Raw genomic sequence first — 16,449 nt, 5'->3', positions numbered from 1 at the left:
TGCATTCTGCGCACCAAATTTATTTATAGAGGGCAGGAAATAGTTTTGGAAAAAGAGATCCAAGACACAACTTTGTCTACAGCATCAGTATGTCATCCTCTACTGGCCGATCACATGTCACAACACTTGTATTTTCTGGTTCATGCAGAGTATTTAACATTCACGTGAGGGTGGTGAGATACTTCAACAGCTGCCCAGAGATCCTGTGGATGCCCCATCCCTGGCAGCGTTCAAAGCCAGGTTTAATGGGGTCCTGAGCAACCTGATCTAGCAGGTGGCATCCCTGCCCATGGCACCATGTTCCAAGAACCAAATGATCTTTAAGGTCCCTTCCAGCATAAACCATTCTATGATAATGTGTAAGACTTCTGTAAAGCCATGCATATCTTACTTAAGCTTAACACATATCTTATAACTCACGTTTGCCTTTAATCAAGAAAATACATTAGTTTACCCGATTTTAAAATGAAATTTTTTAATCTGACACCCTGCAGCCCCTGGTGTCGTATTTGATTAAGTATTATCATTCAGCTGTTTCTTAGAAACTAGACCTGCCATGGTACTTAAATGCTGCACAACCATGCAAGTAATTGAACTCAAGGTGGAATGAGCCCGTATATTTCTGTGACCGGAGCCTACCCCTTCTTAAAATGTCCTCTAACAGGTTGGTTTCTGACTTCAAAAGCAAGGATTTTTAGGCACGATCTGCTACGCACAGCCACGACGATCACAAAGAAGGTAATAGGATCATTGCCATAAATATACAAATTAAATAAAAACCTGGCATAATAAACGCAGTACCCTTTTTGTACATTAGCCTGAAACAACCACATGCAGCTCCACCAGGCTGGAGCTGAGCCAAAAGATTATCCATCCTTTCCGCCACACATGGACTCTCTGAGGATCAGCATCAGGAACTCTGTGTGCTCGTCGGCGTTCACCTGTGGTTAGAGATAACGAATTCAGACACAATCACACTCAGAAGTGACCGCAAGGAGATGCACGAAGGATAGTACATAGTACGTGCCGTACAGCACGACTTCGACCCCAATACTGAAATGACAGAGGCAGTGCCACAAAACTCAAATCTGATAAGTTTGCCCAAATGGCGTGGTTATGTCAAGCAGTTAGTGATAAAAGATAAATTGTCTATGGGTAGTTGTTATACGCCCATAGCGCTGCACTTGCGCTACCTCCCTCAGTTTTACATGCCTTAACTTAAACGGCTTAACTACAAGCCAAGCAACAAGTTTGCGCTTCCTGCGCCTCCTCAGCCCCCCACAGCGGTGCGGGAGGAAACGTGCGGCGTGGGCAGCTCCCTGCCGTGCCCCCCCCCGGCCCCGGCGCGGCCCCCGGACAGCCTCGGGGAGCGGAACCCCTCAGCGCGGGGCAGCGGCCGCTCCCGCCGGCCCGTCTGCCCTCACCGCCCGACGGCAGCGGCCCCAAGCTCTGGGAACCGCCCGGCCCCCCGCGCCCCCTCACCTCCGCCGCCCTCCTTCCCCTCGCTCCGCGCTCCCCCGGCGGGGCCCCGGCCCGGACTACGAGCCCCGTGGTGCCCGGCGGCGGCGCGGCTGCGCGGCGGCCCGGGGGCGGGGGGGCGGTGGCGGAAGCGGCGCCGGGCCCCGCCCGCCGCGGCCGGGCCGGGCCGCCGCCGCCATGCCCCGGGACAACATGGCCTCCCTGATCCAGCGGGTGGCGCGGCAGGCGCGCCTCACCTTCCGCAGCCCGGCGGGCCCGGCCTTCGGGGAGAACCTGCACCGCCTGCAGCAGCTGCTGGACGAGGTGCGCGCCGAGGACTTGCGCTTGGCGCCGCGGGGGCCGTCGGCCGTGGCGGCGGCGAGCGGGGGTCTGCCGTGGGCCGGCGTGGCGCCTCCCGTCAGCTACATGCACATCTGCGAGACGGAGAGCTTCAGCATGGGCGTGTTTCTGCTGCGGAGCGGCGCCTGCATCCCGCTGCACGACCACCCGGGCATGAACGGCATGCTGAAGGTGCTGTACGGCACGCTGCGCATCGCCTGCATGGACGCGCTGCCCGCCGGGGCCTCCGCCGCGCCGCCGCCCCCCGCCGCCGGCGGCGGGCCGTGCCTGCGCGCCCTTTTCCGCTCCCGCCAGCACTACACGCCCGCCTCGCCGCCCTGCCTGCTCTCGCCGCACACCGACAACCTCCACCAGATCGACGCCGTGGACGGGCCCGCCGCCTTCCTCGACATCCTGGCGCCGCCCTACGACCCCCAGCACGGCCGGGACTGCCACTACTACCGGCTGCTGGACGGGCCGCCGGCGGGCGCGGAGCCGCCCGCGCTGCCGCGGGAGGTGTGGCTGGTGGAGACCCCGCAGGCCGCCGACTTCTGGTGCGGGAGCGAGCCCTACCCCGGGCCTCGCGTCTGCCTCTGAGCCGTGGCCGGCGGCCCGTGCCGGGCGGCGGCCGCTGGGGACGATGTGCGCTCGCCCCGCCGAGAGGGGAACCCGCCGCTCGCCGCCCCCCGCCCGGCCGCTCCCCCGAGCCCGCCGGACAGCAGCGCCGCGGGGACGCGGCGTTCCGTGCCGGCTGCAGCTTCGCGGGAGCGCCGGGGGTCAGAGCCTTCCTCTGATGGCGGGCTTCGTGAGTCGGGGGAATAAAGCGCCAGAACGTGTTTATGCCCTTGCGGCCGATACGCGGGAGCAGCACGGTTAAGCTGCTCAGCTGAAGGGCCGGGGAAATATTCCAGCATCCTGTGTAAATAGTTAGGGCCACGCATCAGGGAGGGGGGGCTCAGGCTCCAAAGGGAGAGTAAATTCAGTAAGAATTGTCACAGGGTGTCCCGGCTTTTCCCAGTGGGGCTCCCGCTGCCAAAGCCAGCTGGCACCACAGGACCAGGGGACTGTACCCACTGAGTTTGGAAGGGGGCTTGGTTTGGCTACAGCCTTGGGGACTGTCTCCAGAGCGATTGTCAAGAAGAGCCGTACCCTGCGAAAAAACAAATCCAGAACAACTCCTGAGCCAGGACATGCTCCTCCAGTAAATGCCAGTGATCAGTCCCCAGGGCTGGAGTTAAGGAATTACTGCTCCAAATGGACACTGTCAGGTTCAGAGTTACTTTTCAACCGTTCTTTAAAGTGTCATATACAAGATCTCACTGTTGCAACTGACAATTACTGAATGCATCTATGCATACGTCCTTCAGCAAGAAGGAGACAGCTGCTAATTAACCTCGCTTGGAACCTCTAATGCAGCAGTGGCGGAAGGTGGAAGAAACTGGGCATCATAAGAAAAAAAAAAAAAACAACTACCACTGCTGTGGAAGCTATTCTAGAAACACGGCGTATTTGCAAACCCTCAGTATACAGCAGCACATACCCTTGGTACTGATAAGATTTGACCTGATGTCTTCTCTTTAAAGCGTGGTCTGCGTTTTTATATGTGAACGCTTCGGGCTTTTGAAGCCTTGCAATTTCCCTCTTTATACTATTTATAAAGACTACTTTTTCATAAGGCTTTTAAATAAACTTAGAGTAGAAGAGAACCATGAATTTTGCCTTGCAATGATGGAAGCGATCTGGAGATGCAGTTTGTCCACAGCAGGGGATGCAATCTTTCTAAATAGAGGAGAAAGGTTTTCTACGGGTGAAATGCCCCATCTGTGCTGCAGGGACTGGTCCTGTGCCTGTTCATCCTAACGCACACTTCGTACCACAAACCCAGGCCAGGGCAGCCTCGGCTGTCTTGGTCACGGTGTCAGAAGTCAAGTAAGAAAACACCACTTAGCAACCTCCTAAGTGATGTACCAACCTGCTCCAGAAATCATTTCACAACTAGCTTTACTTTTCTGTGTATTTATAAAAGCAGACTTGTTTTTCCTGTACAGTGGCTTGTATGTGTGATTTTTTAAACCATTCTGATATGGCATTACTGCCTTTTTTTTTTTTTCTTTTTTCTTTTTTTTTTTTTTTTTTTTTTTTTTCCCCTGGCCTGCGAAAGAATGAATGTAATATACAGTCAGCATTATGCATGCATGGATTAATTCTTTTGCAAGGAAAAATTGGTAGAAATTATTTCAGGCGATTTCCACTTAAAGGTGTCTTATACTTCTGCAGCTGGCTTACCTGTTTTTCTTGGAATTCCCCTGCAGCTTAGCATTAGTTAATGTTTAACAATTCTTGATCGAATGTAGTCATTAATTATAAGGCAATGCCTCCCTGTGTTACAGCCTGTTTCTACCTCTCTCCAAGCCTAATGAAGACAGTTATCCTTTTTCAGAAGTCCATGAAGAAGATAGCACGGTGCATGCAAACAGCTGTACTGGAAAAACAAACTGCGACAGCGAGCGTTTTTTATCCCATCTGCTCTGTGCTCACCTTAAATCCTTCTGCTGAGTTGTTTGGTTTTTTTTCCTCCATGTGTAAAACCTAGTCAAGATGTTTAGTGGGACAGTATTTAATGCATCTTTCTGAAGAGGACAGCACGGTCACGCTGCAGAGTGCTGTTAACCATGGCAAAACCTTTTTTTTCCCCTTTTTATTAATTATGGTGTTTGTATCAAAGCATTTAAAGCTGGAAAAATAGCAAAGAAAATCTGAGATGCATTTAAAAAAAAAAAGCCTCTTTGTGTAACTTCTTGCTTACTCACTAATTGAAACTTACTTCCCTTTGTTCTGGATATCTGTAAGCAGGCAGTTTAAGTCTGTAATGCCATTCCTTCTCTCTGCAGTCTGGTTTTTGTGTTTTCACTACAGCAAAATAATTGTTATTGCTGAATTGTAGAATAAATACAGGATATCTCACCACTGACCAGCCATTACTTTCTTTCACAAGTATGACAGCCGTGAGCCACGTACGGTACAGAACTCTGGTTTGCTTTGCCTGACAGTCCGAACAGAGTGACCGGCTTTTCCTTGGGAGGAAATGCTCAGCACTAGATTCTCGGCCCAGATCCTGCAGGCAAATCCAGGCACATACACTATTACTGCTCTTGAAGCTGGCTCTCGCTGTAAGGCAGAGACAGGAGTGTAGGACCATTGGTATTACTCCCTGTGAGGTGCTCTTGTAGCTGTACGCTAGTCACCAGCAGTTTCCTTAGTTCACCTCTGTTACAATTTCTGTGTTATTTATATAATTTCTGCTTTGGGTTTTAATTTGGGGTTTTAATTTTATAGCATGGCTGGAGACAGTAGTTTGGAGAGTGCAGAGGAAGCCTTGGATTGTGTGTCTGGGTGGCTGAGATACCAATTTTGCTCCAGATGCTCTGGCTGTGACCAAGGCTGCAAAAGCTCAGCCGGTGAGGAGGCCACAGCTTCTGTAGGACATCCCTCCAGCAACAGGCTGTGGTCTCTTGGGGGCCAGGAGCACATGGGATCATGTGGCAAAACTGCAACCCAGGATGTGAAGGCTTACTTGAGCTGCTAAGGTGGATGGCGGGACAGCGAGTGTGGCTTCTCCTGCACAGGCTGCTCCATGGCCAACTTTAGAAGCCAGCTTGATTCAGAACCAGACATCACTTCAGCTCCCACTAAACAGCAGCTGCCCCAAAAGCCAGCGTGAGTTCCAGGAGATGGGGAGCAGGGATTTCTATCAGACAGAACAGGCAGGTGCTGCTGGGGCTTTGCACTTTGGGACCGAACACCTGAGCAAGCAGAGGCTGGGAACCACCAAGAACCAGGGCTTAACCCCCTCGCCCTGCTGCGCTGGTGGTGGCGTTAGCGGTGCGGTCCATCCTGCACGGCTCGCTTCTGCAGTGCGGGCCGCGCTGGGGATCTGTATGGCAGAGGGGCAAGCCCGCAGGGCGCTTACGGCCCTGCACCGATGGCAGGATCCGAGGGTGGGCCGAGGCCGGGATAACATCTTAAGAAACAATAACCAAAAGAAGTTTAAAATTAAAAAAAAAAAAAAAAAAAAAAAAAAAAAAAAAAGGCACGATCTTGCGGCCGCGTGGGTTCAGCAAAAACAGTTCGGCTGTGCCGCGGGGGTGAGCGCCGCCGCCCCGGGCCGCTGCGGAGCCCCGGGCGCGGGCGCGGCGCCGCCCGCGCAGCCCCGCGCCGCCAGGAGCCGCTTCCCCCGAGCGGCGGCCGTCGGGGCGGCGGTACTCGCTGTTCCGGAGCCCACTCGCGGAGGTTGCCTGGGGCGGATCGTAACCGCGGAACAAAACAGAATGAGTCAAAAAAAAAAAAAAAACCAAAAAAAAACCAACAAACCACCCAGCTCTCTGGTTAATATTATCCCGTCTCTCGTCTGCGAGGGAAATTCCCGCACCCCAAAGCGAGTGTTGGCGCGCTGGGGCCGAGGCCGCAGGTTTTCCACGCCGAGGCTTTGCGGGGCGGTGCGGTGCGCCCATCGGAGCCGGGCCGGGCTGCCCCGCAGCCCTCCGCCGCCGGGACCCGGCGCGGGTCGGGGACGAACGGGGAACACCCCCTCCCTGGGTCAGGCCAGGGAACCTACAGAAATAAAGATGTCAATTTAGCATAATTAGGAGATTTATTTGTCGTCTTTTATAAACTTTGTAAGCACCTACCCTATTGTCGAAAAGTTTATTTACAGAGTGGCCAGAAAGATACCCCCTCCCTCTCCTTCCAGCCCCCGTTAGTGGTTGTGCATTATTCGTGTTACCTGCGGCGCACTGGGTCCCGGCCGACCACGGGCGCCGGTCCCAGCCCGAGTATTTACATCCTGTCCCAAGTCCTATTACAAACGGAACACTTTTAAGTCACCAAAAAGAAAAACAAAAACAAAAACCCCAAACCAGTGCGTACAAAAATATAGTCTCTTAAAAAAAAAAAAAAATCCCAATATTAATAGGCAGAAATGTACAGCCATACTAAAACCAGGGAGGGAAAAACTTTCCGGTCTCGGTGTCGCCGCTGTCGTCGGAGCGGATCGGTAAGGCACCCCCCACATGCAGACAGGGGACCGGGCTCTACACCACACAAGGCACCAAGGACACCTCACCACGACGGCACTGCATGCATCCATCCTCCCGCCGCAGCCCCTATGTACACCCGCCGCTCCGGCCCGCTCCGGCCCGGGGGAGCCCCGCGGAGCCGCCAGGTGCTCGTCGCGCCCCGCCGGGCCCCGCTCCGCTCCTCTCCGCGCCTGCCGCGCTCGGCGGCGGCTCCGCGCTGGCTCCTGCGCGTCCCGCGCCGTCAGGGCGTCCGCGTCCGCGCAGCGCAGGGGGCCAGGGCGGCGGTGCCGCTCCCGCCGCCGGGTTGAGGGCACCCGCCGGCGGCGGCGGCTCCTTTTCGTTCCTTCTGGCGCAGGTGAATCTTGGTGTGCCTCTTCCTCTCGTCGGAGCGGGCGAACTTCCTGCCGCAGAAGTCGCAGGCGAAGGGTTTCTCGCCGGTGTGCGTGCGGATGTGGGTGGTGAGGTGGTCGCTGCGGCTGAAATTCCGCATGCAGATACGGCACTGGAAGGGCTTGTGGCCCGTGTGGATGCGGATGTGCCGGGTGAGCTCGTCGGAGCGGGAGAAGCGGCGGTCGCAGCCCTCGGCGGGGCACGGGTAGGGCCGCTCGTGGACCGGCGTCTTGCTGGGCCGGTTGGGGTACTTGCGGGGCCGCAGGATGGGCCGCAGCGGCAGGTGGTGCGGGCTGTAGGCGCCGGCGGGCAACCGGGCGCCCGCACCCTCGCCCCCGCCGCTGCCGGGAGCGCTGCCGGGGGCGGCGCCCGCCGGGGGCGCCCCCATGGTGAAGTTGCGGATGGTGGAGAGCGGCGTGAGGGGCGGCGGGACGCGGAGCGAGTCGAGGGGGCAGGGGAAGGGCTTGCGGTCGGGGCCGGCGTGGAGCTCCCGCTGGCACTGAGGCGGCGGGAAGAAGCCGCCGTACTCGGGGATCATGGTGAAGAGCCCGCCGTCGGCCGCCGCCGCCTTCGGCGACGGGTAGGAGGGCGGCGGGGGAAAAGGCAGCGCCCCGCCGCCGGCGGCGGGCAGGAAAGCCGAGGAGGAGTCTTGCGGGTACAGGTCACCGCAGCCCGAGTAGGGCGGCGGCGGCGGCGAGTAGAGATGCTCCAGGTCGGCCGGCTGGCCCTGCGCCATGGTGCAGCCGAGGGCCCCGGCCAGCGGGTTGGGGGAAGTGGCGGAGGCGGCGGTGGCCGAGGAGGCGGCGGAGGAGGCGGCGGCGGAGGAGGCGGCGGAGGAGGGCGTGCTGACCCCCTGCAGGATCCCCGCGCTCACGATGTTGATGATGCCCTCGGGGTAGCAACCGGCGCCGGGGTACTGCGGGTCGATGGAGAATTTGCCCATGTAGGTGAAGGTCTGATTGCGGGAAGCCGGGGCGTTGGGCGCGAAGCCGCCGCCGTAGGGCAGGTCCAGGGCCCGCTTGTCGCCCATGTCCACGTTGATCATGCCGTCTGGGGGGGCAAGGAGCAGGTCAGCCCTCCGCGCCGCCACCCGCCGGACGACCGGCACCGGTCCCAGCCACCGCCCGCCCCGGCCCGGCGCGGGGCTGCGGCGCGCACATGTTGCGCTCCGGATGCGAGGGGGCTCCGCGCCGACTGCGACTTTTCCCCCCGAGCCGGGTGCGGAGGCAGGGCTGCCGCGAAAGGGCGGCGGGGACCCCGGCCGGGAGGCGGGAGAGCCCCGGAGAGGGTCCCGGCGCCCCGTGCCAGTCCGATCCCCGCCCGCCGCCCCGCCGCTCCCCGCGGACGGCCCGACCCGCACCTGCGAGGGCTCCGCTTACCTCCTGCCACACCGCTCATCTGGTCGAACGGCCCCGCCAGGTCGGCATTGGGGAAGATCGCGACCGAAGTTGGCAGAGCGGCCGAGATGTCGTCCGCGGGGTAAATCCCCTCGGGGAGCTGGTGCACGAACCCACCGAGGGTCACCGGGATCTTGTCTACCGCCTTGGCGGTCATCATGGGGGCGGCGGGGCTGCCGGGGGAGCGGCGCTCCCGGCCGGCGCTGGGCAACTCGGGGCGGGGAGGGGAGGGAGAGGAGGGGGCCCTTCCCCCTGCCTCCCACTACCAGCGCGGGGGGACCGCGGGGAGCCGGCGCGGCATGTGCGGGCGGGCGGCCGCCCCGTCGCGGCGGTGCGGTGGCCGCGGTGCCCCGGGAGCGCCGCGCTCCCGCCGCAGCTCGCGCTGGAGGACAAGTCTGGCGGTAACTATTTATGGGGGCCCCCTGAATGCCCGGCACGTCACTGCCCATATAAGGACTGAGGAACGGGGCCCGGCCGTCACGTGGGCGCCCGCGTGCGGGACCCGCCGGCCCGCGCCCGCCCCGGCCCCCCCTCTCCGCACACCCTGCGCGCCCCGCGGGGGCGGCCCCGACCCGCCCCGGCCCCGCTCGGCCCCCGCCGCCGCCCGCCGCGCCGCCCAGAGGGGTATTCCGGTGGCGGGGCCCTTGTCCTAAAAAGGCGAGGATCCGGCCACGCCCCGCCTGCCCTATTAGGGCTCGTTCCGGAATTTTTAAAAGGCTCGGAAAAGCAGAGGAGGTCCCGGGGCCGCCCCGCCAGACCCCGCTCACTTTCTCGGCAGCCCGTAACCGCAAAGCTGCGGCGGGTGGGGAAACAGCCGCATTCACGGAACAGAGCTTCTCCTTTCTCAAAGAAAAAGTAATTTTAATTTTTTTTTTTTTTTTTTTTTTTTCTGAATTACGGGTGGAAAGAGCCGCCGAACAGAGCGACTCGGCGGCGCTGCTTGTTTTGGAAAGTGTCTGATCTATATATACCGTCGCGAAAACGGAACCGCCTGCTCCGCCGTCGCTGGCTTGTTATTGTATCGACGGGCACAAGCGAGGACGGGACGGGGAGGGTGGCGGGGGGATAGGAGTGCCCCCCCGCCGCCCCACCTCGTTCCGTTCTGACCCTGCCGCGCCCGCTTTGCTCAGTCCGACCTCTTGATCCCAGTTGCCAACCTCGGTAACGTTTCCACTCCCGCTTTTGCTTTATTTCTCCATGATCTCCTCCATAACGAGGGTATCAAACCAAAGAGCGCTTAAATTCTGGCTTTTTTTTTTTTTTTTTTTTTTTTTTTCTCCTCCAAAGTACTAAAAATAACCTCCCTTGTGCCTCCCTTCCCAGGAGAAGCCAATCTTTCATACGCTGTTCCCAAGCTTAGAGCTTGCAGCCCCTACATCTTCTTGCTGATGAGGGTGTCAGACGTAATTATTTTTGAAAGCTGTATCCCATGTCACTAATCTCATTACTTGGGGATATTTCATCTCGTGGCTGTTTATTACTGCATCTAGGAAAGCAACTCTCACATATGGTCTGTAGTGTGTGAGGCCCCTTTTCAATAGTCTGCAGTGAAAAACAACCCATTGACAACCCAAGCAGCAGCAAGACATGGCAACATATGAGAGATATTATGACAGTGCATTCCTGTTCCAAAGCAACAAGCCAGAGAATACATAGGAAGGCTAAAAACTCTCCACCTTCGTTTTTAACTGCAGATACCAATATTTACTGGTCCAATTCATTACAGCTTGTGCCACAGAAGAGGGGTGTGCATGGGCTTACCTCTGCCAAGCACTGTCACAGTCTCTCAGGACCTTCTTTATCCATGCCACACCTCACACCCCAGCTGAGAAAGGCTCTTTCAGTTCCTCTAGTTCACTGCCTTTGGTGATGATCCAGGTTCATTACTTGTCCAGGCACAACGGAGTCCAGGTTAGACAGCAGAGTCCCTGGAAAAGTAAAGGTTTTAGGGGCATTTGCTGAGGAATAGTAGGCATAAACCTAGATATTTGCCTTGATGGGAGATCAGGGAAGTATACACAGCAATTAGTAAATATATAACAGTGCTTTTTAATGTGGATTTTTGTTACCAGTCCTTTCTAGCGCTTAACATACAGCCAATACACTTTGACACACGAGATTTAGTTGAAAGGAAGCTTTCAGTGGGATTCGAGATATTTTCATTTTAAAAATCATCTCAATTTAAAGATTAAATTTAAAAGTGTGACAGAGAGACAGGCTCTGGGAAATTTGACTGAGAAGTAGGAGCAATTGTATTGTACCTTTCCATTACAGCTGAGCTATAATTGGTCTAATAGCTACTATGAAAGAACGAAATATTGGAATGGGTTGTGCAGTGGGGTGAGTTACTTTACATGAATTTGAGAAACAGTAACTAACTGCAGCATCCGCCTCACTGCAAAACATTGCAGATATCTCAGATTTAGGGCTTATGGATATTCTACATCATCTTGTATTAATTCAAAATACCACATGCCCACTGATGACACTAAATGGTAATGCACACAGAAGAAAGGAGAACTAAGGTTTCACACCCCACCTTAATCCCCCTATGAATCAACTCTAGCTTTGAACTAACTTGGCTAATTTAATGTTTCTTCTGCTATGGAAAAGGATTCAATGAAAGACTGACACAAATAAAATTTAACTTCACCTGTGGAATACTACTGTAGTTGACTTGGTTGGTTAATTTTAAAGGGCTTCTTAAGAATGGAATAAATTGTGCCTGATTTTCAGCCTTTCCAGGGACAATCAAATCCCTCGACATCTTTCAATGAGGGCTTTGTCTCAATGGCAGCAGGATCTGGTATGGGGCAAGATGGAAGCATACTCAATGCACAGTTCCAGGAAGTTGTTGACAGATGAAACTCAAATGTTTCTGGGCCCTTTTCAGATATCCTTGCTGTATTGCTTTGCATGTGCTTTGTGCCTTTGATCCCTGTTTGGCTGATTAGAGCAGACTCTGAAGGTTGGACTGTCCAGCTCACAATGACATCAATGGCCCTTACATGCAGAAATATCCTACTGATTTCTGCGGTTCCTATAAACCACGTGGTTTCATATGACAGACTGTTGGTGCAAATTGCCAAATCCCCAATCACACCAAGAGCTCAAATGCACGTGACCTCTTACTGGATACAGCAGTGATTGAGGAGAGAAGGCAGAACTTCTCTCCTATTCCTAACTTCTTTGAAACCAGGCCCCTTTGGATTTACTGTATTTGCTCTTTTAACGAGCTGCTAGCTGACATTCCACTGGGGGCATATTTTCCTGCAGTCATTCTCTAGCACAAGTACCTGAGACAGGAGTTATAGAACTAAAATCATCTTTGCCTCCATACCTGAGTTGAGAGTGGCTGAGGAAGAAAAGGCAGCTTACCATCTGTAGAGCTGGCAAACACATTTAAGCAGCTCAGCCTCACACATTTGAGTCATCTCTCCAGGGGGGCACCATGCTTTTGCAGCAAGGCTCACCCGACCTCCCGTGCTAACAGCAGCGATGTTCATAGGCCTGCAAGGGAAACACACCCTGCCGCTTCCCCTGTGCATCCCGCTGCTTTCAGGAGGGTTAAGGTGGTCCCAGCTCAGCAGGTGCCCTAAGGAGTAGGAACTCATTTGGGAACAGGGAGTTGTTTACAGATTGGAGACGAAAGACCCTGACAACAGCAAAGAATGTCTGTTCTAAGTCTGGGCTACATTCGTGTTTGGGTAGGTGGGTTTTTAATGTTTCATGTAAAAGAAAATCTTCTCTCCAAAGCTGGATTTCAGAGTTTCCTAAGTTTGCTCCTTTTCACTGGGGGTAGAAAGATTTGTCATGTCCTCGCAGGAAGAAATGCTTGTTTACTATTTCACCTTCTGTTTTGGCCAAGGGTGTCTGCTGGTTTCCCAGGCTGCTGGCAAAAGCCACTTCCCTTCCGTCTGCCCTGCCTGCCCCTCCAAGGCCTGATATAGGCTCTTAGTCTGCACTGGCCAGTCATCAAAACCTGGAATCCAGCCAGGGAAACCTGCTGTAAACATGAACCTACAGAAAACATCTGGCTGACTGCTGGCATGCTAGGGGAAGGGGATGGTTGAGGAGGAGAGAAGGCATCCCAGTCTGCCCTTAATTACAGTACCTTGAAACCACTCTGTGGTTTTCAGCCAAGGCTGCTTGTTGTCTTAGGACGAATGCCTGTAAATTTGAAATAAGTAAATAACTTTATTGTGAGAACTTGGCTTAGGATAGCAGTAGCAGCATTTTGAAGGGCTATTTAAATGTCAATAACTTTTTTCTAATTCGGGCTATAGGAATTAAATAAACCCACGTGGAATCAAAAAACGACTAGTCTAAGTTGTGTGGCTGTGAACAAGCATGCCTGACAGAGAAAACTTCCAGTCAAACAAAAGCAACAACAAACTTGTTTGCTCAAAACTTATTCTCGTTATTAAACACGTAGAACATTTCCAGGATGTCCTTGGACACGTTTTCTAGCATATCTATAAAATCCGTAGTCCTACTTCCACTCACCCCACGAGTTCCCACAGAAGCCCCGAGGGAACGGATGCTCCCGGCGCCGTGGGGAGGGGAGCGGGGAGCGGGGAGCGTGTGCGGGCTCCACTGCCCTCTCCTGGGGAAAGGCGCTCCCGGGAGCCGGCGAGGACACAGCGGCTGAGCAGAGCCACGAGCCGGCCTCAGTTCTGCGGGTGCCTCGCCGTATAACAGCACCCCTAAAGGTTTTCCTCACAGTCGTGCTACCTGTAGAGACCCTGTTGAGTCAGAGATCCGAGCCGCAGCCTGGGAGCCCCCACAACCCCAACAGTGTCGATGGGGGATCACGTACTGCAGCGAAGTGTTGACAGCAAACCACGGAGGGGCATCCCTGCTGGAAGTCTAAAATATCAGCTCTGCAGGCTGCTTGCTGGGGGAACAAAGAAAAGAAGAAAAAGGGGAAAAAAAAAAAAAAAAAAAAAAAAAAAAAAAAAAAAAAAAAAAAAAAAGGTTTCTTCTCAACTGTGAAAATTACTGGGGTACACATGTCATTCATGAGACATGACTCAAAATAATGACAACTTTGTTTCTGAATAGTGATAGTCTGCCTGCAAAGCTTTACTTTCCAGTCTTTTCTTCTGAAACTAGTTTCACTTACCCTTGTATTTCCTGCTCTAAGGTGCCTCCTGTGTTTTGTGTAAATACTGCCTTGTCCTGTGGCTGGGCCTTCAGTCCAGAGAGAGACTAATCGAGCACATGCCTTCATGGCACAGGCAGCTTTCTTCCTTGAGGGACTGAAATAGAAGTATAGGAGGAGTCACATTTTCAGTTCTCTTGGTCCCATTGACTGGTGTTTGAGTGCTTAGAAAGCCTAGAAAGTCAGAAGGGTTTCTGGATATATTCAATTTATAGTAAACAGCGCCTTCAGAACTGGACATTGCTTTTTATCCTCAGGTGATGAGTACAGTCAGGTATAACAATTCTCTCCAGCAAACCAGGAGGGAAGGAAAACCTCTAACCCTATTTTCCAAGCAGTCTTCTTTTGAGAAGAGATGGACAAAAGCTCTGTGGGCTGTTTCCCAGAAACTTCCCATTCTCCAGGGAAGCTGGAGCCACTTACAGGACTTCTAAATTGCTAAGCCCTTGTCAGCATTTGCTCCATGTGCCACTTCTCAGAACCTGTTTCCATTCACGTCTCATTTCTCTGTGTTTTGGTCTTAAAGAAGTCTGCCTTCAGCCCTGAAAACCCTCAGTTCTTTGCTCTGGGTAAGTCAAGCTGTGTGTGATTCTGGCTTTTCCTGAGTTTTTATCAGCATTTATTTTCTGCTCCTGAGGGTATGTCTACATGCTCCAGTTTCACCAGAAGAACATCCTGACCGTGAATTCTTTAGGACAAGGGGATTTAGATTAATTTTCAGCAAAGTTACCCAACGGATGGCTTTCTGTCAAGCACTGACAGCAAATTTTATCACAGTGGAGAATTAAATAAACAAACAAACTCCCACCCCCCAAGTGTCCCATCCTACCCACCCCCCCCACCCCCCCCCGAGATATTAAAAAAAGCAACAGGTTTGTTTTAAAATTTCTAGGGCCAGATTTTTAAGTGGTATAATTAGCCTGAGTTTTCTGATCATGTAACCCCTACAATCTGAGTGAACAAGAAAATTGCACATGAATTTATTTACAGTTTGGTTACTTTTCAAAGCTAAAAACTCCAGGCTCTCCTGAGGGCAGGCATGGTCCTTTTCATTCTATATTTGGGCTCCTTCCACCTGTTTCACAGGAGTTTGTTGCTATTTTTGATTTGTTTTCACTGCTGTGATATACTGTCCTTGTTCTTTCACCTCCCTTCTCATTCATGTCTCACTCTCTACTCTGTTGTCCAAACTTTTCAGCTCTCTTTTCCCTCTTCCTCCTCCCATCTTTCCTCTTCCTTGGTAGTTCCTTTTTCTTCCCCCTTGTCTAAGGAATTGCTGCCAACATCTATATTTGGAATAGAGTGGGAGCAAGCTATTCTTGTGACTTTACTTTGAAATAACTGAGAGCAGCAGATGATTTTCTTTGAATAAATAGAGGATACATTGAGAAGACAAGCTAGTAAAGTCAAAACAGCATCATTAGGGAATACCTGCCCAGCAGGTTCATTTTTCCCAACTCTCAGGATAACTTAATCTGGTGTTAGTTCTTGTTTGCTCTGTTTTAGCTTTAAATCCTCCTTTTGTGTGTAGTTCCTCTCCCCAGGTTAGTAACCCGAGGTGCTAACAAAGACCTAGCTCATCACCACAATGTCTGGGCTCTCAGACATCAAGGGGAATGACTGCCACCTAAAACCTCAGATGCCAAAATTAGGTGAACCTGGTTAAACATTTGTTTAACGCCTGAACTCAATGCCGTTGCATCTCCTGGGGTGATCACAGGGTACTGTTACAGAGTCCCACTTATATGGGCTAGCACAGAAATGTGCTAGGAAGAACATGAACTCTCACATGAACTCCTTCTCATCACCAACTGTTGCTCATCCCCCTGCCATTTAAACTGCTGTAAGCAACACATTAACAAAGTCAGTAAGAAACAGATCTACCCGAACAGGACAGCACAGAACGTATCTCTCATATCTCTGTTTATACAATTAACTCCCACACTGGCAGATCAAACAAGAAATTAGGCCAAATAAGAAATTCAGCACCATGGCTTAGCATTGTGTGCCTGTGCCATGAGAAGACCCAAGTCTATTTGTCTACTCCCAGGTGAAGCTGGTTCTATTAAAATTCTGCTCCTGTAATGTGCTTGTGTGTGAAACACCTTCATACATGAAATTACATGCAGAAAGGTGCAAAGACAAGATCTTTCCTTACAAGTTGAACATTCAAAGGAGAGATGTCTATTAATGGTAATATTAATGTTAGACAAGAAACTAGAAGGAAGTAATTCTTCTACCCATTGGTGATTTCCTGGTGTTTTATAAATGTTTCAGCTAACAGAAATGGTCATTCTGACATGGTACTTCGACAGTTGTGTCTGCAAGAATTGTTAATAAGCTCAGTTTGCCTACAGAATATAAGTCAATACCAGTATCTTAGGCAAGGCTGAGAGAACTCTAACACTTTTCTATCAGACTAATATAAAAACAGATCAGTCTTCAAGAAAACAGATTTTTCACACTACTACTACTGCCACCACACTGCAGATCTTGAATGTGCAGTGTAGATCAACAACAAACTGCCTAAGCAAAGGGAAAGATGAATGACCCAGGCTAAGAAGCAACATCTACTTTCAGCGTTAGCAGCAATTCCCAGGAGAGATTGCCAAGTGTCTCCAGGCTT

General features: G+C 52.8%; 2 protein-coding genes across 2 annotated transcripts; one reads left to right on the top strand and one right to left on the bottom strand.

Moving 5' to 3' along the window:
• Positions 1 to 1,649: 1,649 nt before the first annotated feature.
• ADO (2-aminoethanethiol dioxygenase) lies at positions 1,650 to 2,394 on the top strand. Its single transcript, XM_040071642.2, has one exon. The coding sequence runs from the start codon at positions 1,657 to 1,659 to the stop codon at positions 2,392 to 2,394; it is 738 nt and encodes a 245-aa protein (XP_039927576.1). The 5' UTR covers positions 1,650 to 1,656.
• Positions 2,395 to 7,113: 4,719 nt separating this feature from the next.
• EGR2 (early growth response 2) lies at positions 7,114 to 8,868 on the bottom strand. Its single transcript, XM_040071581.2, has 2 exons — positions 8,642 to 8,868; positions 7,114 to 8,312 (listed from the first exon to the last, which is right to left on the bottom strand). Exons 1-2 carry the CDS (start codon positions 8,817 to 8,819, stop codon positions 7,114 to 7,116), a joined length of 1,377 nt encoding a protein of 458 aa, XP_039927515.1. The 5' UTR covers positions 8,820 to 8,868.
• Positions 8,869 to 16,449: the final 7,581 nt, after the last annotated feature.

The sequence above is a fragment of the Hirundo rustica genome, chromosome 8, assembly GCF_015227805.2.
Source record: "Hirundo rustica isolate bHirRus1 chromosome 8, bHirRus1.pri.v3, whole genome shotgun sequence".
Lineage (NCBI taxonomy): Eukaryota > Metazoa > Chordata > Aves > Passeriformes > Hirundinidae > Hirundo > Hirundo rustica.
This window is presented reverse-complemented; position numbering and strand designations above follow the sequence as displayed.

Coding starts and splice junctions, on each gene's coding strand:
- ADO (XM_040071642.2), top strand. CDS start 1,657: ATGCCCCGGGACAACATGGCCTCCCTGATCCAGCGGGTGGCGCGGCAG.
- EGR2 (XM_040071581.2), bottom strand. CDS start 8,819: ATGATGACCGCCAAGGCGGTAGACAAGATCCCGGTGACCCTCGGTGGG. Junction 8,313..8,641: donor GATGAGCGGTGTGGCAGGAG/GTAAGCGGAGCC, acceptor TTGCCCCCCCAG/ACGGCATGATCAACGTGGAC.